The sequence below is a fragment of the Ornithorhynchus anatinus genome, chromosome 1 (genome assembly GCF_004115215.2).
Source record: "Ornithorhynchus anatinus isolate Pmale09 chromosome 1, mOrnAna1.pri.v4, whole genome shotgun sequence".
Lineage (NCBI taxonomy): Eukaryota > Metazoa > Chordata > Mammalia > Monotremata > Ornithorhynchidae > Ornithorhynchus > Ornithorhynchus anatinus.
The window spans coordinates 51137018-51162230 of record NC_041728.1 but is presented as its reverse complement, the minus strand read 5'-3'; the positions used below and the strand labels follow the sequence as shown (position 1 = coordinate 51162230).

At 40.5% G+C, this 25213-nt stretch overlaps 1 protein-coding gene across 1 annotated transcript in view; it reads right to left on the bottom strand.

The window, feature by feature from the left end:
* TDP1 (tyrosyl-DNA phosphodiesterase 1) overlaps positions 1–25213 on the bottom strand; it is a 74040-nt gene that overhangs the window by 12262 nt on the left and 36565 nt on the right. Inside the window, exon 15 of the mRNA XM_029075608.2 lies at positions 5620–5722. Coding sequence (XP_028931441.1) covers positions 5620–5722 — 103 coding nt within the window. The remainder of the gene's footprint in view (positions 1–5619; positions 5723–25213) is intronic.

Here is a 25213-nt window from a genome sequence, read left to right as displayed (position 1 = left end):
GTTTTCTCTCCATTTCACTACATAAGCTCTCTGCAGTTAGGGACCACATGTTTTTCCTTGTATTCCTCCAACAACTAAAATAATATCCTCACAAAAGTAGACATTTAGTCTTGTGAAGATACCACTTTAGGTCAGGATGGGGAACTTTCATTTGTAGATTGATACCTGCCATTTAATAGGGCTTTGCTTAATAGCACTTACTCTGTTTTAAGCACCGTCCTAAGGGCAGTGATGGATACATGATAATAATACTAGTAGCATTTACTGAGCACCCACTTGGTGCAGTACACTGTTCTTGGCACTTGGGAAGCAAAGAATAACAAAGTGGACATATTCCTTGCTCACAAGGAGCTTACACTCCAAAGGGGGAGGCAAACACATAAATGTTTACAACTAGAGCAGTCAAAATAACTAATATACACATGTAAATACATATATATATATATGTATACACACTGTACAAACATACACACACATACACAAAAGGGCTAAGAATGAGAAAAAATTCATTAAGTACTAGAGGTGGTTGACATGTTTATGTGGTTTGGGGTGCTGGGAAATGAATTGGGTAATCAATCAATTATTGGGTTTTTTTGAGCGCTTATTGGGGTTAGAGTTAACAGACTAGAGAGGTACAGCTTGTTGGGGTAAATGGGAATTTCTGTGAGCTAGTCATTGGGCAGGGATTGTCTATATCTGTTGCCAAATTGTACATTCCAAGTGCTTAGTACAGTGCTCTGCACATAGTAAGTGCTCAATAAATATTATTGAATGAATGAATGAAAGGGTTTTGAATGCAGGAAAGCTGCTGACTGTCAGATTCAGAGGAGTTCCAAGCCAGGGATAGAGGCAGGAGAGATTAAAGCAAGGATCTGCCAGAAGACTGACGTGAGAGGACTGAAGGTAGAGGGATATGTGACAGTGGGTGAAAAGAGTGGCTAGGTAAAGTGGAGCAAATTGGAGAGCCTTGAAGCCAACTTGGCGCTTATTACAATGCCTGGCACAAAGTAAGTACTTCATGACTATAAGCCCTATGTGGGTCATGGACTGTGTGTAACCTGATTAGCTTGTATCTACCCCATTGCTCTGCCACTTGGACAAGCCATTTAACTCCTCTATGCCTCATTTACCTCATCTGGAAAATGGGGATTAAGACTGTGTGCCCCATGTGGGACAATCTGACTACCTTGTATCTACCCCAGAGCTTAGAACAGTGCTTGGCACATAAGCACTTAAATACCAAAATTATTATTATTATTATTATGAGTACAGTGCCTGGCACATACTAAGTACTTAGATACCATAAAAAAGTTCCATTAAAAAAAAACTATGAGGAGATTTTGTTTGATGAGAAGAGACAACAAACCATTGTAAGGTTCTGAGGAGAGATGTGGGCCAAGCATGACTTTAGGAAGATGATCATGAATGAGTACATGGTATAGAGTGGAGTGAGGAGAGGCTGAAGTAATGATTTAGCTGTGAAACGACCAGAGCTCATGCCATGGTAGTAGCAGTTTGGATGGACAGGACAGATCTAGATGCTGTGCAGAAAGAACCAACATGATTTGGCAGTAGACTGACTGTGCTAACTGACAGATAGTGAAGAGTTGAGATTGATACCGAGGTCATGTGTTTCTGGGACAGGGGCATGGTGGGACTGACTTGGGAAAGCTAGAAGGAAAAGTGGATTTAGGGGGAAATCCAGAGTTCTGCTTCAGACATGGCTCTACCCCATACTGAGCTCACTACATTAAATTCATATCACAGGAAAACATTTTAATCTTTTTTTTCAAAACCAGGATCATTTTCCAGATCTATATTTCATTCCTCTCAGTCTGCTTCATGGTGTGACAAATCCTTGGTCTAAGATGTTTTCCAGAAAAGAATACCTCATTATGCTTTCAGCATTGGGTTCGGGCCCAGTCCAATGTCTCTGACGGGTATAAGAGGCGCTTGGATAGGTGCCCTTCATTCATCCCTCCCTCAGCCCCACAGCACTTATTTACATATCCATAATTTATTCATTTATATTACTGTCTGCCTCCTCCTCTAGTTTGTAAGCTCATAGTGGGCAGGAAACGTATCTACCAACTTTGTTATATTGCACTCTCCCAAGTGCTTAGTACAGTACTCAGCACACAGTAAGCACTCAATAAATGTCACTGACTTTTTTGTCCTTTAAGCACTTGATATCCACCCCATCTTCAGCACCACTGCACTTATTGTACAAATCCTTATACCCTGCTATTTCCCCCATCTGTAATTTTAATATCTGCCTCCCTCTCTAGACTAAAATCTTCTTGTAGGCAGGGATGGTGTCTACCAATTCTACTGTACTGTACCTCCCAAGCACTTGGTCCAGTGCTCTGCACACAGTAAGTACTCAATAAATACCATTGATTGATTTCCCCCACATGATTATCACTGTCAGTTTTTATTAGCACCAAGTGCTGAAAATCATCTGGTGCTGTCAGGGACAAGTTTCTTACAAAACCATACACACACAGTATTTTGAACACTTCATGAAAAACATGCCATACAAATATTGTCAAAGTATTCAATACTGTTCCTGCCTTCAGTTTCTGGAATGTCAGATGATATATTTCTTTTCTTCAGTCTCTTGATTTCCTAGCCCCATTAAGATTTATTTGCTACTTCTATATATGGAGCTCAGTTCCGTCTTCCTATGAATCTCTTCTACAAAGTTCCACTCATTGGAACGATCTGACTTTTTGGTTATAGTATAATGGGCAAGACCCTCCACTTCTGAGAAGTCGCCAATAAGTCTTTTGGGAAGTGTCACTTTTGATCCAGATTTTAGGGTATTATCACCAAACAGCCACCTTCTTTGCAATCTTCATGATCCCAAATAATTTGTAGCTTTCTAGTAAATTATTGTTCTCTATAGATCATTCACAGGCTCATTGGCACTTTACAAAACAGAAAGTCATACTCTCGCTGTGACAAACACTGAAATGCCAGCCAAATCAATGGATCTGTAAAACACAGGGTGGGAGAGGAGACATTTCCTAGCTTAAAAATAACTGGCATTTTTCTTCATTGGCTTTTGGGGTGGAAAGTTTATTCTTAAATTTGGAGGTGCCTTCTAGTGCTCTCTCTATCACTCTCTCTTTCTCTCCCTTCAAACGAAATGTAACTATATTCTTTCCGATTTTAGTATCCAAACTAAAGATGTGAAAGTTGGCATCCCATTTGGGAACTAGCAATGGATACAAAAACACAATATAATTCCTCTACACCTTTGGTTCTATAAGGGCAGTATAGTATACCCATTTGTTTCCACACCTATATGAGTGTTTATGCAAACCCAATTGGAAAGTCAGTATTACAAATCAGGCAACAGATTTATATTAAGTAGACATCTGGGACAATAAAACCTCACAACATTCTTTTCTATAAATATAATTAGCAAACAACCTGAGAGCAGATGGTAAGGGAAAGAAAATAAGCCTTGATATTAGAGGCTCACATACCAAAATTTAGGGAAAGAGGTAGGTCTCAGAGTGATTCACTGTATCAAACCTGGCTAAACTCAGATTTTGGTTTGATTTACCTCCAGGCTATTAATTCATCAATTACATACATTTAAAAAGAGCAAAAAACAGGTACAAAAATCAACATTTGGTCATTGGGAGCCTCCAGACTTACCTGAAGTCTCAAATGGTGTTTTATTTCAAGTGGGAAACACTGACTTCCTGACACAGAGCCTAACAGAATGGAAAAACTGACAATTCTAACTCCTCAAAAATGTTTTTTTTTAAACTGCTTCCCTGCTGGGGGACCTTGGGCAAGTCACTTAAATTCTGTGTGATTATTTCCTCACCAGTACAATCCTCCAATTTACACTGTGAGCCCATGTGAAGCAATCCCACCTGATTATATTGTATCTATCCCGTCACTTAGATCAGTATTTGGCGCATAGTGCTTACTACAATACAATAATACAATCTCTTCTTTTATACTCAATTCTTCCCCCAGAGGAGGCAGAGGTTCAATATTCAATTGCTTCTGCTGTATTTTCCTAAGCGTTTAGTACAGAACTCTGCACAAAATACACGCTTAAAACATACAATGATATACCACATTTTTAGTCTATCAGCTTTGTGTCAGAAGTTCTCTTTAAGGGTGAAGTTACATTCTGTTCATTCCCATTCAAGCTTAGGAATAGTTTTTTAAGGCTGATAAAGACAAAATAACCTATAGGAGAAACCCAGTTTAAGGTAAAGGATAATATGAGGGTTCATGTAATATGAGGGTTATGGAAAAGCTCGTTAGAGAAGGTCCCATTATTGAGCACCACATTTCATGAAATTCTAGTGCAACTCTGGAGGTTTGGGAGCAGCTCTTGATTATTCATCTAGTCTGCAAGAATATTTTTCCCATCATTTATTTGGGCTCAGTGAATACGTCAAATTCATTTTTTAATGCTTCTGCCTGATAGTCTTCAAAATTAAAGCTCTTATTTTTCCATAGGGTATCAGACTGATTACATTTTTTCAAAGTGAGAAAATTTCATAAAATTGTCCCAAGTTCAGGTCAATGAGGGGTTTCTTATATTGTTCCCTAAACATTTTTTTCCTTTGGCATAGCTAGGAAAACAAAATCTGAAGGAATAGTTATAAGGTTAAGAGGGCTATGGGGACCTTTCAGAGTAGCACATTTCTGTCATTCTATTATTGTAGTAGCCTAAAACTAGGGAACTGGTTAAGACTAAAATATTGGTTTTATGGAAACTAAGGATAAGAAAGTAATGTAGCAATTCTTCCATGATGTGATGTTTTGATAATCCACTTATTCCTGTGCATCCAATGAAGTCACTATAATTACCTTAACTTCCTGCATATTAATATTATCTTAGTAATGCTAATTCAATGTCTTTTTTTAGAAATGGGAAGGGCTTAAGCTATTGCTTATCATTATTATTATTCCACTGCAAAAGTATCTTTCTTTGTAGAAAAGAGCATTTCTTCCCTCTATACTGATAAGAAAATCTGGAATCTTAACCTGCTGCTTGTTTTAAGCCAGTGGAGAATAAAACTACATGTAAGATTAGAAACACCGTCAAGTCTTGAACTGTCATTCCCCTGGACTAGCTAGAAGATGCTTAATTATTTTGAGCCTGATTTGAAAAATCTGGCTTTTTGCAATAGTAATCCATGCAAATAAGGCAAAATGCCTTTCACTAGGAGCTATCACAAGAAATTGGGCTACAGTAGCTGACAATTTTGAACATAGAAAGTGTATCCCTTGCTCTCATTATTTTGTTTCATTAGCGCAAATGGGTATTTCTTCAGAAATTATTTTTTATTTCATTTATCAGTAATAGGGATTGATTTTTAAGGGCTTCTATAATTTACATTTCACAATGAAGCTAAGCTTGAAAAATGTATCCGCGTGGATTTCATATCTACTTCACACATTTCTTCTAATAGAGAATATCTAGAAATCCTTATTTCAACTGGAGATATAGTATGCACACTCCATGTAATATAAAAAGTACATAAAGCTAAATTCAGATCTGATATTGAATCAATAGTAAATGGAAACCCATGACATAGTTTTACAAGTCTAACAGACTTGGATGTACGATGTACTCACAAATGTAGAAGGCAGGAAAAGAACTCCAAGTTCATAGGAACGGATCATCAGCTGAGAGCCATTTTTCTCCAAAGCTCCCCACGCAGCCTTAGACAGATTAGCGCTGTAAAGACAGACAAAAAGATGTCAGTGTTTCTATAAACCATAACAAACCTTCATAGTTGCTGGGATGCCTTTTTACCACATAGCAATTTAAGTATTTTCTATTTTGGGAAGACTGTCTTTCCTGCAGAGAAGATTAAAATCCTATTGTGCTATAATCTTTAAAGATTAAATATTTACTCAATAACTAGGACACCTCTGCAGTTCTTCCCAACAGCTTTTTCCTGTGGACAACTAATTAAAAATATCTTTCTTATGATGAATCCTTTTTCTCACAGAATTCAGTTTTCTTAATGACCATAAGCCTATGATATGTCTAGATTTTTATATGCCCAATTCTGTCATTTATGTTTTTAAACTATGCTTTTTGGCTAGAATGCTGTTACAGAATTAGAGATTGTCCTTCCAACACTGTTTTGACTTGGTGTGCCATGTTTGGAAGAAATTGTAAATATGTGGGAGGTGGGGGGGGGGGTTTGGTTTTTTTTTTTGTGTGTGTGTGTGTGTGTGTACACTCATGTGCAGAAGCAGCGAGGCTCAGTGGAAAGAGCCCAGGCTTTGGAGTCAGAGGTCATGAGTTCAAATCCCGGCTCCACCACTTGTCAGCTGTGTGACTTTGGGCAAGTCACTTAACTTCTCGGTGCCTCAGTTACCTCATCTGTAAAATGGGGATTAAGACTGTGAGCCCCACGTGGGACAACCTGATTCCCCTGTGTCTACCCCAGCGCTTAGAACAGTGCTCGGCACATAGTAAGTGCTTAACAAATACCAAGATTATTATGTGCAACATCACAGTGGGTGAGTACTATAACATGAGTTTTTTGAAATGTGAAGTTTGCAATCAATCCATCAATCAATAGTATTTCTGAGCTCTTACTGTGGGCAAAGTACTGTTTCCTTCAAAGCCTTACTGAAGGCACATCTGCTCCAATGGGTCTTCCCTGACTAAGCCACCCTTTCCTCTTCTCCCAGGCCCTTCTGCGTTGCCCTGACTTGTTCCCTTTGTTCTTCCCCCCTTCCAGCTCCACGGCACTTACTTACATATCTGTAATTTACTTATTTATATTAATGTCTGTCTTCACCCTCTCTAGACTGTAAGCTCATTGTGGGCAAGGAAAGTGTTTGTTTATTGTTTTATTATACTCTCCCAAGAGCTTAGTACAGTGCTCTGCACTCAGTAAGTGCTCAATGAATACTACTGAATGAATGAATGGAGGGTAGAAGAGAGTAGATTGGAAAGATATTCTTAGATTGGAAAGATATTCTCAATCATTGGTATTTACTGAGCTCTTACTCTATATGGAGCACTGTGTTAAGCACTTGGGAGAATAGAACAGAACAGACTTAGTAGTCACATTCCCTGCCCACAGTGAACTTACAGACATGTATCTTTGTGCTGTGGAGCCAAGGGTGGGGTGAATATCAAGTGCATAGATGAAGCAGAAGGGAGGAGTTGGGGAAAAGAGGTCTTAACTGGTGAAGGCCTTTTGGAAGAGATCTGACTGTAAGTAGGCTTTGGAGGTGGGGAGAGTGGCGGTCTGGTATATACAGAGAGGGAAGTGCCAGGCCAGAGGGAGGTCATGGAAAAGAGGTAGGTAGTGAGTTAGAGGAGATCAAGGCACAGTGATTAAGTTGGCATACAGGAGTGAAGTGTGCAGGCTGGATTGTGGTATGAAATCAGTAGAGAGTAAGGCAGGAAGAGGCGAGTTAAGTGCTCTAAATCCAATCTCTTTCCCACAGACAGCTTACAGTCTGGGGGTGGATACAGACATTGAAATAAATTACAAATAAGAAAAATGTCAGAGTATAAGGATATATACTTAACTGTTGTGGGGCTGGGGAGATATTGAAGTGTTTAAGGGGGACACACACAAGTGCACAGGCTACACAGAAAGGAAGATGAACAGGATGGGGAAATGAAAGGTTAATCAGGGAAGGGTTTTTGATGGAGCTATGAATTTTAGTACGGCAAAGAAGGTGGGGAAAGTGATGGCCTGCCAGATATGAAAGGGGAAGGACTTTCAGGTCAGAGGGAGAACTTGGGCAAGAGGTCAGCAGACAGGCAGATAAGATCAAGGTACAGAGAGTAGGATGGTGTTAGAAGAGCCATGTATGGGGGTTGGTTGTAGTAGGAGATTAGTGAGGTAAGGTAGGAAGCAGAGAGTTGATTGAATGACTTAAAGTGGGTGATAAGGAGTTTCTGTTTCATGTGGAGATGGATGGGAAACTACTGGAGGTTTTTGAGAAGGGGAAGACAATAATAATTGTCAATAATAATAATAATTGGAGAAGCAGCGTGGCTCAGTGGAAAGAGCATGGGCTTTGGAGTCAGGGCTCATGAGTTCGAATCCCAGCTCTGCCACTTGTCAGCTGTGTGACTGTGGGCAAGTCATTTCACTTCTCTGTGCTTCAGTTCCCTCATCTGTAAAATGGGGATCAAGACTGGGAGCCCCACGTGGGACAACCTGATTTCCCTATGTCTACCCCAGCGCTTAGAACAGTGCTCAGCACATAGTAAGCGCTTAACAAATACCAACATTATTATTATTAATAATGATGATGGTATTTGTTAAGCGATTACTATGTGTCAAGCACTGTTCTAAGTGCTGAGGTAGATACAAGGTAATCAGGTTAGACACAGTCCCTGTCCCACTTAGGGCTCACGAGCTTAATCCCCACTTTACAGATGAGGTAACTGAGGTCCAGAGAAGTTAAGTTACTTGCCCTAGGTCGCGCAGCAGACAAATGGTGGTGCCAGTTTTAGAACCCATGACCTAATCATGTCATGGACAGAAAGGTTTATTAAATTATCTCCTACAATGCAATGAGCACACTTTGCTCGTCTAATACCAATCTACTCTCTGTACCTCTATCTTGTCTATCCCACCACCACCCATTGTCTACATCATCCTCTTGGCCTGGAACTCCTTCCCCGTTCATATATGACCATCACTCTCTCAAAACCCTCCTAAAATCACTTCTCTTCCAAAAGGCCTTCCCTAAGCTTTCATTTCCTTTATCTGCACTCCCCTCTGCATCAACTATGCCCTTGACTGTATGTGCCTTCAGCACTTTCAGTACTCACCTCAGCCCCACTGCATTTATGTACATATCCTTATACTCTACTAGTTCTATCTATAATTTATTATAATGTCTGTCTCCTCTTATAGATTCTAAGCTCCCTGTGGGCAGGGATTGTGTCTATCTACTCTCTTGTATAGTACTTTTCCAAAGCATTTAGTACTGTGTGCTCTGAACGCAATATCAATCAATTGCATTTATTGAGAGCTTACTGTGTGCAGAACACTGTACTAAGTGCTTGAGAAAGTACAATATAACAGGGTCAGTAGCCATGATTCCTGTCCTCAACCAGCATTCAGTCTAGAAGGGGAGACTGACATTAATATAAATGAATTATGGATATTTACATAAGTGTTGTGGAGGTGAGGGTGGGGTGAATAAAGGGTGCAAATCCAAGTGCTAAGGTTAAGTGAAAGTGAGTGGAAGAAGATAAAATGAAGGCTTAGTCTGGTAAGGTCTCTTGGAGGTTAAATGCTTTTAATAAGGCTTTGAAGGTGGGGAGAGTGACTGCCTGTCGGATATGAAGGGGGAGGGAGTTTCACATCAGAGGAAGGAAGTGGAAGAGGGGTCGGCAGTGAGATAGATGAGATGAAGGTACGATGAGTAGTTGGGCTAATAGATGAGTGAACTGGAGGCTGGGGTTAATTTAAAACACTACTTTGGTGTTGTGAGCCTTAAATGACTAGGGAATTTAGAGTGAGTCTCTTCCTTATTTTAAGTAAAAAAAAAGAGTCAGATGTTTTGTGAAATGAAAGGCAGGATTTCTCAAGTATGTATTTTTGTGAATAATGAGGGAGGGGATGGGAACATAAATTAATACATCTGGCTGTAGATCAACTAGGTTTCTTTTTTGCCTAAAGGAATGGATGTAGACTTTATTGAGCTGTGGGAGTTTAGGGGGTAAGGAGAGAGGGCTGACTGGCCCTTTCCTTTTGATCCAAACTGCTACCACACTGATCCAAGTCCTTATCCTATACCACCTTGACTACTGCATCAACTTTCTTGCTGACCTCCCTGCCTCCTGTCTCTCTCCACTCCAGGGCATACTCCACTCTGCTTGCCAGATCATTTTTCTACAAAAAAGTTATGTTCATGCTTCCCCACTCTTCAAGAACTTTCAGTGGTTGCCCATCCACCTCCGCATCAAACGGAAACTCCTTACCACTAGCTTTAAAGCACTCAATCAGCCCTTCATCTCCTATCTTACCTCACTGATTTCCTACAGTCCAGCACGTTCACTTCAGCCCTCCAATTCTAACCTAACTCACTGTACCTTAATCTCTATTTCACTGTCAACCCTTTGCCCACATTCTTTCTAGAACTTCCTCCTCCTTCATATCCAACAGACATTCACTCTCTTCACCTTCACGGCCTTATGAAAATCACATCATCTCCAAGAGACCGTACCTGACCAAGCCCTCATTTCCTCATCCCCCTCTCCTTTCTGCATCACCCTTGCTCTTGGATTTATACCCTTTATTCACCTCACCCTCAGCTCCAAAGCACTTATGTACATATGTATAATTTGTTTTAATGCTCATCTCCCCATCTAGACTGTAAGCTCATTGTGGGCTGGGAATGTGACTACTATTATATTAAACTCTTCCAGGCACCTAGTACAGTGCTCTGCACACACTAAGTTCTCAATAAATAAGATTAACTGGAAGGTCTTTTCAGGTATGAAAAAAGTGAATCCAGACCATGAGAAGAGGATGGACAGAACCAGAGAAGGTGACGATGATGATAATAATAATAATAATAATGAAAAGGTATTTGTTAAGCAGATGCTATGTGCCAAGCCCTATAATAATAATAATGCTGGTATTTGTTAAGCGCTTACTATGTGCAGAGCAGTGTTCTAAGCGCTGGGGGAGATACAGGGTAATCAGGTTGTCCCACGTGAGGCTCACAGTTAATCCCCATTTTACAGATGAGGTAACTGAGGCCCAGAGAAGTGAAGTGACTTGCCCACAGTCACACAGCTGCCAAGTGGCAGAGCCGGGATTCGAACCCATGACATCTGACTCCCAAGCCCGGGCTCTTTCCACTGAGCCATGCTGCTTCTTTATACTGAGCACTGGTGTAGATACAAGATGACCAGGTAGGATAGAGTCCCTTTCCCACATGGAACTCACTGTCTAAATAGGAGGGAGAACAGGTATTTAATTCTCATTTTACAATGAAGAACAGAGACACAGAAAAGGTAAGTGACTTGACAAAGTTCAGACACCTGGCAAATGGCAGAGTAAGCATGAGAACCCAGGTCTTCTGATTCCCAGGACTGTGATCTTTCCAATTCAATTCAATCGTATTTATTGAGCACTTACTTGTGCAGAGCACTGTACTAAGTGCTTGGTAAAGTACAGTGTAATGATAAAACAGACATATTCCCTGCCCACAATGAGCTTACAGTCTAGAGGGAGCATACACCACCTTGTTTTTGGAGCTTTACAAAGCTAATATTTGAGGTTTAGGGATGTAGAAATCTGAGTTATTAACAAAACACTATTGTTGTACTTGATATACTGTATATCCAGAGATATTGTAACAAATAAAAATGCTGTTTAATTCTTGTTTGGAAGTCAATAATCACTGTTCACCCATGTTCAGTGCCTTAATTTACCCAGAGCATCAGGATACCACTAGATAGAGTGTCCCTTCTGTTAGAGATGGGGCACTTTACCAAAATTTATTGGCCAACATCTTTAATGGGGCAAATGACACCTAGGAAGCATGCCTCACTTCACATGGGTGAGCAGTTTCCTCTCACTATGAAGACTACGATTTCTCTTTGCCATGTGCCTCTGAGACAACTAAAGCAAGAAATAACTAGAAATCACTCCAGACCCTGAAGGAAAGCAAGAAACAGACAGAAAAACTGCAGACCTAAGGAATGGAGTCACTTCTCACAACCTCTTAATTTTCATGAGTCCTTCAGAAGACAGACACTTTAGTTGGAGCACTAATTCTTACAGCCTATAAGGAGGCCATTTGGTGCACTGCAAGGGGATGTGCACCATGTGCTGCAGCAATTCTGGGCCTCAGTTGCCTCACCTGTAAAATGGAGATTAAGAGTGTGCACCCCGTGTGGACAGGGACCATGTCCAACCTGCTTAACTTGTATCTACTCCAGTGTTTAGAACAATGCTTGTCATGTAGTATGCACTTAAGTATTATTATTGTTACTATTATTATTATTTCTGCAACTTCATAGATCTTCTTCACTTCCCTGGGTTCCTCCAAGCTCCCTTAGGCTCCATTAGCAAAGAAAGCATTTGGATTCCACTGGTAGGTGAGATGAAAGTGATGCAAACTATGTCCTGAAAAATCTTGCATTGTTTTGATCCAAAGTCTTTATTCTGAACTCTGGGATTAAGAATTTTTTACAAACTGCTGCTCTTGCTCAATTTAACTCATAGTGGCAGGTAACCCTATTCAGTCTTCTAGTGGAAGAGCTGAGCTCACTTTGTACTGTAGCCATTTCCTTCCACAAACTTGCAAGCCTAAAAAGCTTATTCATCAAAAAGGAGGAAAAACCAACAAACTTCCCCTAAAGAAACCTATACAGTAGCTTTATGAGATCTAGAAGAGGTGAGAGATCCAACTCTGGGTCTACCAACTCTGTTATACTGTACTCTTCCAAGTGCTCAGTACAGTGCTCTGCATATAGTAAGTGCTCAATAAATATGATTAAGTAAGAGAAAAGAGAGGGTGGCGGGGGTGGGAGAAGACGGAAAACAACTCTCAAAATAGAGAAAGGGCAGCTTTACCACAGAGCCCAACAGGGTACCACAGTCCATATTAAACAAATGAATTAAATCAACAATTTTCACTACTCGTACTGGGGATTCGGGTACATAGCTTTATTATATACTGGGGCAAAGAGAAAAAAATGCCCATTTCAAATAGTCACAGTCTTTTTTGTGTATCTACACTGAGTTAGTGTAATGGTGGTTGCTGCCTCTTGGTTTTAAGCTAAGACACCTGTCCTGGCAGTCAGCTGGGTTTACAAGAGACTAGGTCTCAAGGTCCCAAAGGACTGTTGTTTCATTAATATAGTTCCATGCAACCACATTTCTTTTGTTTCTTGATCATTTCAAACTCTTGAGTGAGGCGGCTTGTTGTAGGCAGGGAATATGTCTGTTTACTGTTATACAGTGTACTCTCCCATGCTCTGCACACAGCAAGCACCCAAATACCACTAAATGAATGAATGAATGAATCAATCAATGCAGCAGCTGCGAGTAGCGAATTGTGAAAATTTACAGCACTGCCTCCACACAACAACCCTCAGAAAGAAACCAGAAGAACAGACAGTCAGTTGCTAACAAACCATTTTAGAATGGGTGAAACATCTGCCCCACGCCCTCCCACCCTCAAAACAACCCTCCCCAAGTTTACATATGGTTGATCCCCAGGCCACAGACCAAGAATCTTCTAGAATATAATTTCTTACCAGGCACAGAACTCCCATGGAATTCAGAAGATGCACACAAGGCCACAAGAAAATCCCTTTGATGGCTAGAAACCAACCTTTCTGATTTTAAATATCCTAACCCAATGCTTAATGGGGTCAGACATTCTGATTTGGATGAAGCTGGTGCACTTTTCACCGGTTTGTCCTGATGCTGTCTGAACTTTAGGAACTCAAATTGTCCCATTTTCCCACCTTCCTAAACTCGAGAATGATTTGGGGTTTTTAGCAGGTTACTGTCCTTCCTTCTGAGCATGCTTAGCCCTGGAAAAAGGCTCAGAAAAATTAGTTTGAAGGACACAGAGATTTAGCTGCTATAAAAAACAACTGCCAAGCTGTGAGAATAAAAAGACTGTACTGAACTAGAGGGCATTTTTACAGGAAATAAAGAGGTGCCATAGGGAGTAAAGGGCGGTAACACCAAGAGAAAGGAGAGTGAATCCTGGGGATGTCTGTTTCTCCCCATCTCCCTTTCCTATTTTTTTGTCCTATTCCCTCTATCCTTTCCTCTGTTTGAATGACTGCTCCTGGCCCTCAAAGCTAAATCAGAGGGGGAGTGCTGCCACTCTTTGAATGCAGAAATCCTCCAAAACAAAAATCTGGTTATTTTAACCACAGAGCAATTGTTAAGACAGTGGTTTCAATGACATCGTTAGAAAAATAAGGTAAATGGCAAATATTACAAGCCAATGATGCAAATACTTACATCAAGACTAGATTCATTCATTCATTCAATAGTATTTATTGAGCGCTTACTATGTGCAGAGCACTGTACTAAGCGCTTGGGATGAACAAGTCGGCAACAGATAGAGACAGTCCCTGCCGTTTGACGGGCTTACAGTCTAATCTAGATCAAGAGACATCACAAATTTCAATCTATGATATGCAATAATTAACATTTTGATGACCTCATCAAATTGTTTTAGTCCAACAACCTCCATTTGCACTTAAGTGCTTAAATACTCAGTAATTCCAGGACACATTTTCAGTCTGTGTTTTGACTACAAACATGTAGAATTAGGGGACATTCTTCTGATAACATACCAGTCTGAGAACAGCACAGGGAAGACACACCTCAGTTAAGTATTACAATATAAATATTCCTTTGCCAGAATGCAACCCCTGTGCTTTAGGTGAACTGAATGAATACAACCTCAGTTTTTATGTATATATGCATTTAAAATTATACACTGCATTTCTTTGCTATTCTATCTTGATATCAACCAATCTGTAATGCTTATTGAACATTTACTACACACAGAGCATTTTACTCAGTGCTTAGGAGAGTATAATGTGCCTCAGTTGCCTCATTTGTAAAATGGGGATTAAGACTGTGAGCCCTGTGTGGGATATGGACTGTGCCCAACACGATTTGCTTGTATCCACCCCCAATGCTTAGTAAAGTGCTTAGCACACAGTAAGCACTTAAAAAATACCATAGTAATAAAAATTACAGTACAGTTGATAGACAGTCTCTTGCCCTGAGGAGCTTACAATCTACAAGTAGCATGGAGTAGTGGATAGGGAACGGGCCTAAGAGTCAGAAGGTCATGGGTCTAATCCCCTCTCTGCCATTTGTCTGCTGTGTAGCCTTGGACAAGTTACTTCACTTCTCTGTGCCTCAGTTACCTCATCTGTTAAAGGGGGATTGAGACTGCGAGCACCATGCTGGACAGGGACTACATCCAACCTGATTTCTTTGTATCCACTCCAGTGTTTAGTACAGTGCCTGGCATACAGTAAGTACTTACTAAATACTACAATTATTATTATTCATAGTATTGCCTGCTATATTCTTGTTCTCCCATCTGTGCCCACAATTTGTAAATACTGCCTGTCTCCTCCATTGGACTGTAAACTCCTTGAGGTCAAGCAAAATGTGTTTTCTTCTATGCTACTCTCCCAAGTAGTTACTACAGTGCTCTGCATTCTAGTCACTTGAACTCCATTTATTGCTTGATTGAAGGCATAAGAACAAGACTGTGCTTTTGTATTTTGTAGAAAAACCACTAAGAAAATGGTTTTTTTGTCTACACACAAACTGAGGGAACCAGCTGGTCTTTCAGTGTATTCTTCCTGTGGTAAAATTTTCATTATTGAAGTTTGACCTATTGTTAGCATGGGGCATAATATCTGTGATATTTTAGTTAAAGGATTTGTACTCTTCATCACCTGTCATATAAAATGTTTGTCAAATTTTTCCTCTCAAAATGTCATATATTTTTCTTATTCTTTAATCACTATTTTTGTCCATAACTATTTTAGCATTGCTTTGTCTATCTCTCTTTCATATTTCATCCTTTCTATACCCTATTCTAGCTCTCTTCTAGTCTTACCAACTATTTTCTTTGAGTTTATATCTCCTCCCTCTTTGCTTTTTTCTCCCTTCCTACCCCTCTCTTCCTTGTCCTTGATCTCCCTTCTAAGAATTTATTTTCCCCCTCTGCTCCTCTCCTATATTCCTATAGTCTCCCCTTTTCTCTCCCTGACCTCTTTTTCCTCTGCCTATCCCTTTTTGTCCATCTCCACATTTTATATCCCTTTTTCCCCTTTGCCCCTTTTTTCTCTTCTTGTTTATCTTTTCTCTCCAATTTTCTCTTATAATGATTATAATTGTGGCATTTAAGTGCTTACTATATGATAGGTTCTGTACTAAGCACTGGAGTAGATTCAAGACAGTCAGTTAGGGCACTGTCCTGGTTCCACACGTGGCTCACAGTCTAGGAGGACAGGTATCCCCATTTTACAGATGAGGAAACTGAGCACAGAGAAGTTAATTGACTTGCCCAAGATCACAGAGCAAGTGACAGAGCTGGGATTACAACTCAGGTCATCTGCTTACCAGACCTGTGCTCTTTCCATTAGGCCATCCTGTTTCTCACCACTCTTATCCCTACTTCTATTCCTTCCTGTTTCCATCTGTTCCTAAAATCCACCATTTCCTCTCCATCCAAACTGCAACTATGCTGATAGAAGCACTTATCCTATCCTGCTTTGACTACTGCATCTGCCTCCTCACTGACCTATTGTTTTTTCCCACGCCAATCCATATTTCACTCTGCTGCATGGATAATTTATCAACAAAAACATTCAGTCCATAGCTCTCCACTCCTCAAGAACCTCCAATGGCTGCCCAACCATCTCCACATTAAGCAGAAACTCCTTACCATTGGCTTTAAAGCACTCAATCAGCTGGCCACATCCTACCTCACTTCATTAATCTCAGCCCTGATCACACATTCTGTTCCTCTAGTGTCAACTTATTCATTGGGCCCCTATTTCATCTATCTCACCTCCGACCCCTTTCCCACATCCTCCCCATAGCCTGGAACTCCCTCCCCCTCCATTTACACCAGACCACCACTTTCTCACCTTAAAAGCTATTATTAAGATCACATCTCCTCCAAGAGGCCTTACCCGATTAAACCCTCTTTTCCCCAGCTCTCTCTCCCTTCTGCATCATCTATGCACTTGGATCTGTGACCTTTGGACATTTGATATTCACCTCACTCCCAACCCCACAGCACTTATGAACATATTTTAAAATTATATTTTATAAATTATTCATTCATATTAATGTTGGTCTCCCCCTCCAGACTCAAGCTCAATTATGGACAGGGAAAATCTCTGCTAAGTCTGTTATATTGTACTCTCTCAAGTGCGTAGGGGCAGAAAGGGAACTAGTATGAAAACTGGGAGGGAACAGGCATAGAACTAAGAAAGTTGCCATTTTGGGTGCTATCAGGAAGCTCTCGAGCTATGTCAGAGATGTAGCTTAGAGAGCTGACAGGGAGACTGTCCCCACTGTTCCTGTGGGATGGGCACCATGCTTTCTAATCTCCCTTCCAGGAGACTTTTAGTCTCCCTTTCTTCTCTGCCTCTTCTCTAGCCCTTCCTGCTGGGTTCCTCTGCTCTGGAACTCTGTACTCTCTCTCCTTCAAGGACTCCTTATGATGGATGACTTTGTGACTCCTCTCCCTTTGTGGCCTTGGTGATCCTGGGAAATGAGAAAACTCAACAGCTTTAGGGCTGGGAAGCCTCAGGGTCTCAGTCTCATCTAACTCCTTTTCCCCTCTCTTACTGGGTCTTCTCAGAGGATAATTCTTCCCCCCCACCCCTTCTAGGTTGTGAGCCCATTGCGGGCAAGGATTGTCTCCCTTTATTGCTGAATTGTACTTTCCAAGTGCTTAGTACACTGCCCTGCATACAGTAAGTGCTCAATAAATACGACTGAATTAAAGAATGAATGATTTATGTCACAGATACCCTTAGACGATCCAGGATGGAACCTGGTAATTCCAAGCATCATCTAAGCTGCCCTGCTACCTCCTTCCACATCCAAATTCCTCCACCTCTCATGTGTGAACTATTAGCCCTTTGTTAAGCCCCTCCACCCCTCATGGGTGGGCTATTAGCCTTTTCATCTATATTTGACTTCTCCTCCTTGACCCAGCAGCATATCTCTTGTCCCCACCAAGTTTGTATTAAAGAAGCCACTTATAGTCAAGAGATAAGTATACACAGCTTACTTACTCTGTGAACAGCATTTTTGAAAATTATATAGCTACCCCTATTTCTGGAAAAAACCCTTTTCTTTCCATGTTTTTTCCAGTTATAAATAGTTGCCTTTGTGTTTGAAAATGATGATACTGATGGGGTTATCTGGGCAGGCATGTATACCTGAAAAGAGTGATAAAATGTCTTTACCACTTGGGCACAGTAAAGACTATCCTTTACTGCAGTTGTGTAGATTGCAGGAACCTAAACTTATATCTGTGACCCTCTTTTACATATTATAAAACAACTTAGGCTAAAGACGGCCATTTCAGGCTTTAGGTTGGCCCACCACAATTTATGCTTTAGGTCTGCAGCTGTTTGCTGCATTTCAGAGCAAAGCTGTCCTACCTTACAGTGTGCTGTTATAGAATTTGTTCTGTTCAACCTGCTGGCAAAGCAGTTAACCTCTCTTCATGTTGCCACAGGGCAACTGCTGATAACCTGTATTTATTATTTCTCTGCACATACTCTATTCAGCAAAATTAGGTTACTATGCTAGGAGATGGCATTCTAAAACTTCAGTGTCTGTAACCCTGACTTGACAGTTACTATTCGGCAGGGTTAATAAATGAGGAAAATGTACAAGTTGGCAGGCCCAAACTTTGAAATCAAGAATCAGTTGAACACTAGTATTGTTCAGTAGCCCTTCTAGCTCTGGGACAGGGACTGAATCCAAACTGATTATCTGGTATGTATCCAATGCTTAGTATAGTGTTTGGCACAGTAATGGCCTAACAAATATCATAATTGTTCAATGGCAGTTGTCATGTTCTGTTTGTTAGACCTCTGAGAGAAACTTGCTGGTTTACAAAAATTGGATTTTTTACTTCTCCATGGTACATGCCAATGAGTATATGGCTCCTTTTTGGACAAACTGGTACAACACTACTTTAGGCTTATCTCAATGAGGGGGAAGCAGCATGGTGCAGTGGGTAGAGCACAGGTCTGGGAATTAGGTCATGGGTTCTAATCCCAGCTCCACCACTTGTCTGCTGTGTGACCTTGGACAAGTTACTTTACTTCTCTGAGCCTCAGTCACCTCATATGTAAAATGGAGCTTGAGACTGTGAGCTCCATATGGACAGGGACTGTGTCCAACCCGATTTGCTCATATACATCCCAGCACTCAGTACAGTGCCTTGGCACACAGAAAGCACTTAACAAATGTCATTATAATTATTCTTATTAATGCTAATCTCTAAACTATAAATTCATTATGGACAAGGAATAATTCTACCAATTTTGTGTCTACCAACTCCTTCCATTGTCTATGAACCTCTATCTGAGAGAAGCAGCGTGGCTCAGTGGAAAGAGCACAGGCTTGGGAGTCAGAGGTCATGGGTTCGAATTCCAACTCTGGCACTTGACAGCTGTGTGACTGTGGGCAAGTCACTTAACTTCTCTGGGCCTCACTTACCTCATCTGTAAAATGGGGATGAAGACTGTGAGCCTCACGTGGGACAACCTGATTACCCTGTATCTACACCAGCACTTAGAACAGTGCTCTGCACATAGTATGCGCTTAATACCAACATTATTATTAAATCAGTTTTACAATGGACACTCTGGCTTTCAGCTGGCCTTTTCCCTTTCCAAAATCTGGCCAAGCCCTTGAAGCTTCCCTTAATTATATTTTTAATTAACCTATTAATTCTCATTATTCCTAGACACTCTACCCTCCTGCCATCCTCAATACTCCATCCCCACCTTCAATTACCATGCCTCTCTCCCCGTGGATCAGATGCAGTGCTAGAACCCCCATACACACTTCTAAAAAGAACTCAAAGGTTCTGGAGCAAGTAGATAGTTTAACATGCCCCACCCCTCACACAAGAAACACTCAAAGATTTCATGAAATTGGAGAATTTCTACAGATTTAAGCTTGTGACATCATCATGCTCCATTGTGTGCCCTGCCTAATGTGAGCTGATGGCTTCTTTCACACTTCTTCCTAACATGCTCATGTCTCCCCTTTCCAAAAAACCCTCCCTTGACCCTGCAGGTAGCACTCCATCTCCTTCTTACCATTCCTCTCTAAATTCCTTGAGCAAGTTGTCTACACCCACTGCTTCCACTTCCTCTCCTCCAAGTCTCTTATTAACCCCCTCCAATCAATCCATCAGTCAATTAATCAATTGTATTTACTGAGCACTTACTATGTTCAGGACACTGTTTTAAGTGCTTGGGAGAGTACACCACAATAAAACAGACACATTCCCTTCCCACAACTAGTTTACAGTCTAGATGGGGAGACAGACGGTAATATAAATTATTATATAAATAAATACATCCAATCTGGCTTCTGTCCCTTTCACTCCTCAGAAATTGATCTCTCAAATGTTGCCAATGACCTCCTTGTCAAAGCCAACAGCCTCTACTCCATCCTAATCCTATTCGACGTCTCAGTTGCCTATGACACTGTTGACCACCCCCTTCTCCTGGAAATATTAATAAACCTTGGATTCGATGAAACTGATCTTTTCTGGTTCTCCTTTAATCTCGCTGGCTTCTCATTCTCAGTCTCTTTCGTGGGCTCCTCCTCTGCCTCCCACCCCATAACTATGACAATCTCTACAAGATAATTGCTGGATTCCTTCTATTCTCCTTCTACACCCATTCCCTTGAAGAATTAATTTGCTCCCATGGCTTCAACTACTATCTCTATGCAGATGATCCCCAAATCTATATCTCCAGCCCTGATCCCTCTCCTTCTCTGCAGTCTCGTATTTTCTCCTGCCTTTCGGACAACTCTACTTTGATGTCCCACCAAAGTCTCAAACTTTAAAAACCCAAAACAGAACTCTGCATCTTCCCACCCAAACCCTGACCTCTGCCTGATTTTCTGATCACTTTAGACAACACCACTATCTTCTCAGCGTGGCGCAGTGGAAAGAGCACGGGCTTTGGAGTCAGGGCTCATGAGTTCGAATCCCAGCTCTGCCACTTGTCAGCTGTGTGACTGTGGGCAAGTCACTTAACTTCTCTGTGCCTCAGTTCCCTCATCTGTAAAATGGGGATTAAGACTGTGAGCCCCATGTGGGACAACCTGATTCCCCTGTGTTTACCCCAGCGCTTAGAACAGTGCTCTGCACATAGTAAGCGCTTAACAAATACCAACATTATTATTATTATTATTCTCTGTCTCACAAGTCACTATCTTCTCTGTCTCAAAGTTATAACTTTGGCATTACCCTCAACTCAACCTCTCTTATGCAACCCACATATTCACTGTCACCAAATCCTGTCAGTTCTACCTTTACAACTTCACTAAAATCTGTCCTTTCTTCTCCATCCAAACTGCTAGCACATTAATCCAAGCACTTCTCCTATCCCACCTTGACTATTGCATCATCCTCTTTGCTGAATTACCTGCCAACTATCTTTCCCACATCAGTCCCTAATTTGTTCTCCTGTCTGGGTCATTTTTCTACAAAATTGTTCAGTCTATGTTATTGCCACTCATCAAGAACCTCCAGCGGTTGTCCATCCACTTTCACATCAAACAGAAACTCCTTAAAATTGGTTTTAAAGCACTTACCTTGTCCCATCCTACTTACCTCTCCGATTTTCTATTCCACCCAGCCCACACACTTAGCTCCTCTAAAAACAACCTACTCACTTTTACTTTATCTCGCTACCAACCATTCCCCTTAAAGCACGCTTTCTTTGGGTTGTTTGGTTTTGTTTTTTATAACTCTATACAATTGTTTTGATTCACACAAAATTGAAACTGGTATGTGGACAGGCAATACCATTGGTAAAATCACCAGTCCTGACAATATTGTAAAGGTACTCAAACATTTTTTCTTGACATAAAAATTGTAACTACACATAAGGAAAAGCAGGAAACTTGTCCTCAGGTTCACCTGCATTTATATGAATTTTTAATACTAGCAGTATTAATTCTGACATATGCAGGTGTATGCCACTAATGTTGACAGAACAAGCAGTCCTACCTTTGAAATTAGAGCTTCAAATTAAAGTATTCCCAATTTTCTAAGTATAGTGATTTTTAGCTTTGGGCCACAATCCCCATTTCCTCTCTGATTCAGTGGTCTATGGATTTATCAAGCACAGTTTGTTCTCTAGTCCCAAAGACAAATCTTTAAAAAGGACAATAATATAAGAATTTTGTGTTAGAACTTTAAAAGCAAATTATTCCTAGTACTGTTTCAATCCTTAAGCCTTCTTCTAAAAGAAAAAAAAAACTTACCTAAAGTATATATTTATCTCACTGGTAATGAGAAAAAGGATATTTGGCTGTGCCAAATGTCTGCGGTGTGAGCTTGGACAAGTCAATTAACTTCTTAGTTTCCTTACCTGTAAAGTGAGGATTAAATCCTACTCCCTCTTAGACTTCAAGCCCCAAGTGAGACAGGGAAACAGTGAGACTGCCTTAATTATCTTGTATCTACCTCAGTGCTTAGCACATAATAAGCACTTAAATACCATAACTGTTATTATTATTATAGTTGCTCTCTCAAGAACAATGTTACCCTCAAAAAAGAAGACAAATCTGATAATCTTAAGGAGATCCTGGGCCTCTTTTACTACATGGTTCATCAGAAATAAATGCACAGATTCACTATGATATTACTTCTTTCATTCCCAAATCAAAAAGATTACATATTCTTGTCTATAAATTTTGCTGATAGCCAGCTCATCACTCTCTGTGATCTTTAAAGGTCATCACTTTAAAGTGACAGCTTGCTATACCCTTAAACATTTACCCCTCAAGGATCACAAACATTTGAACACATCTGGCAACAAAAATTATGGAGAGATGACTGGGGAAGGGTCAAAAGGATCAAAAAAATCACCCTGCAGTATAATGAAAATAGCCACCAAGAGTGTCCATTCTGCAAAACTGCCAGATCTCAAAACTCTCAAAGCCCACTTAAAATCCTGCATCCTCCAACAAACCCTCTCCCAATAATTATTAATACCTCAAATCTTGGCAACCTTTCTGTGTTTATTTAGTCAATCGATAGAATTTATTGAGTGCTTACTGTGTGGGAGCACTGTACCCACTGGCATTTTACATACAGAGAAGCAACGTGGTCTAGAGGATAGAGCAGAGGTTTGGGGATCAGAAGGACCTGTATCCTAATTCCGGCTTGGCCACTTGTTTGCTGTGTGGGACCTTGGGCAAACATTTAACTTCTCTATGTCTCAGTAACCTCATCCGTATAACGGGATTACAACTGTGACCCCCATGTCGGACATGGACTGTGTCCAACCTGACTAGTTTGTATCTACCCCAGCATTTAGTACAGTGCCTGGCACATAGTAAGTGCTTAACAAATATCATAAGAAATATTATACATTCAAATTCATTTATTCTGATTCCACTGCCTATGCATATTTTTACTTCTGCTCCCCCCTAGAAGGTAAGCTTCTTGGGGGCAGGGAATGTGTCTTATCCTGTGATTGCACTCTCCATACACTTAGTTGAGTACACAGAATTCAGTAGTCACTAAGTATATACAACACCACTAATACTACCATATGAAACTTGCAATGACAGGTTTGAACTCTTGAGGTCAAATGACTGTTGGTGATTTCTTAAAACTGTACTCGTAAATTCAACTGTCAAACACATATCATAACTGGCAATTATCATTAGAACTGTCTGGTGGCTTTTTACAGTGGGAGAATCAATCTTACATAGAAATCAATATTATACAATGACATTTGCAAAGGTCATTGTGAATCCTTCATCTCACAAATCTGTAACATGGCATTATCCTAAACTCATCTCTTTCATTCAAAGCAGATATTCAGTCTGTCAAATCCTGTTGGTTCTACCTTCAAAACCACTAAAATCGTCCCTTTCCTCTCTGTCCAGAGTGCTACTATGCTGATCTAAGCACTTATTAAATCTCTCCTTGACTACTGAATCAGCCTTCTTGCCGACCTCCCTGCATCCCGCTTCTCCCCTCTCCAGTCTTTACTTCTCTCTGCTCCCTGCACCATTTTTCTAAAAACAAAAAACAAAAACACACTCTTCAGTTCATATCTTCCCACTTCTCAAAAACTTTCAATGGTTTCCCATTTATCTCTACATCAAACAGAAACTTCTTAAAGCATGCAATCAGTTTGCCCTCCTCTCTTACCTCACTAATTTCCTACTACAACCCAGTCTGCATGCTTCATTCCTCCAACTACAATGTATTCACTGTACCTCAATCTTGTCCAACCCCTTCCTCACATACTCCCTCTGGCCTGGAGCTCCCTCTCCCTTCATATAGTACAGACCATCACTCTTATCACCTTAAAAACCCTTATTAAAATTATATCACCACCAAGAAGCTTTCTCCGGCTAAGGCCTCATTTCTCCTAATCCCTCTCCATTCTGCATCAACTATTCACTATTCAACTATTCACTTGGATCTGTATACTTTAAGCATTTGATATTCACCCCACCCTCAGTCCCATAGCGCATATATATACCCATTATTTATATTAATGTGTGTCTCTGCCTCTAGATTGTGAGCTCCTTATGAGCAGGGAAAGTGTCTACCAACTCTTTTGGACTCTATTTTCCCAAGTGCTTAGTACAATGCTCTGCACACAGTAAGTGCTCAATAAATACCACTGATTGATTGACTCAGAATAGGAAAAAATTTTAATAGGAAAGGCCCTGTTAAAAGAGAGAGGATCTCAGTTGATTTAGAAAAAGGAAACTCAGAGGAGAAAACTTCTGGCTCGCTTGGAAAAATTAAATATTTTCTGTAAAGAATAGCTCTGAGAGCCAAAAATGACACTAAAACCATTTGTGCTTATTTAGGTTTCTTCCTAATGAAGGGCACAGCCCACTGGTTACCTGGCAACCGTAACAGCAACTCTGCACGTTTTGAGTACTAATTCACAAAGACCTTTGCTTCTACTCTTTATCAATTCACATTTTGCATTCATTTCACTTTGTTTACCGATTACCTTCAATTACTTGCAGTTGTATTGATGCTTACTCTCCTCATGATTGCTAATGCTTTGCTTGATCCTGAAGTAATATTTTTAGTCATAGCACAATAATTTTCCTAACAGGCTATATCATCAAAGACAGGATGATTTTGATAATTTAGCTCCTGCCTCAAAAAAGGTGGGGGAAAAGAAATCTTATTAAGACCATGAATAATCTTCGCTAAAAACAGCTGGGAATAGAGGAAAATAAAGGTCAAATACAATTTCATTTAAGTTAAACTTAAAATACTCTGGTGGCACACAAAACCCATTATGTATTTAAAAGACAAAGAGCTTTTTTTTTTCTAATGAGCAGACTCTGTCTAACTTTGATGAGTTCCTTGGAGTTCTAGCTCACTGTGGGGAGGGGTCCTGTAAACTAGACCAGCTAGGTGAGGGGTCTGGCCGTTCATGACC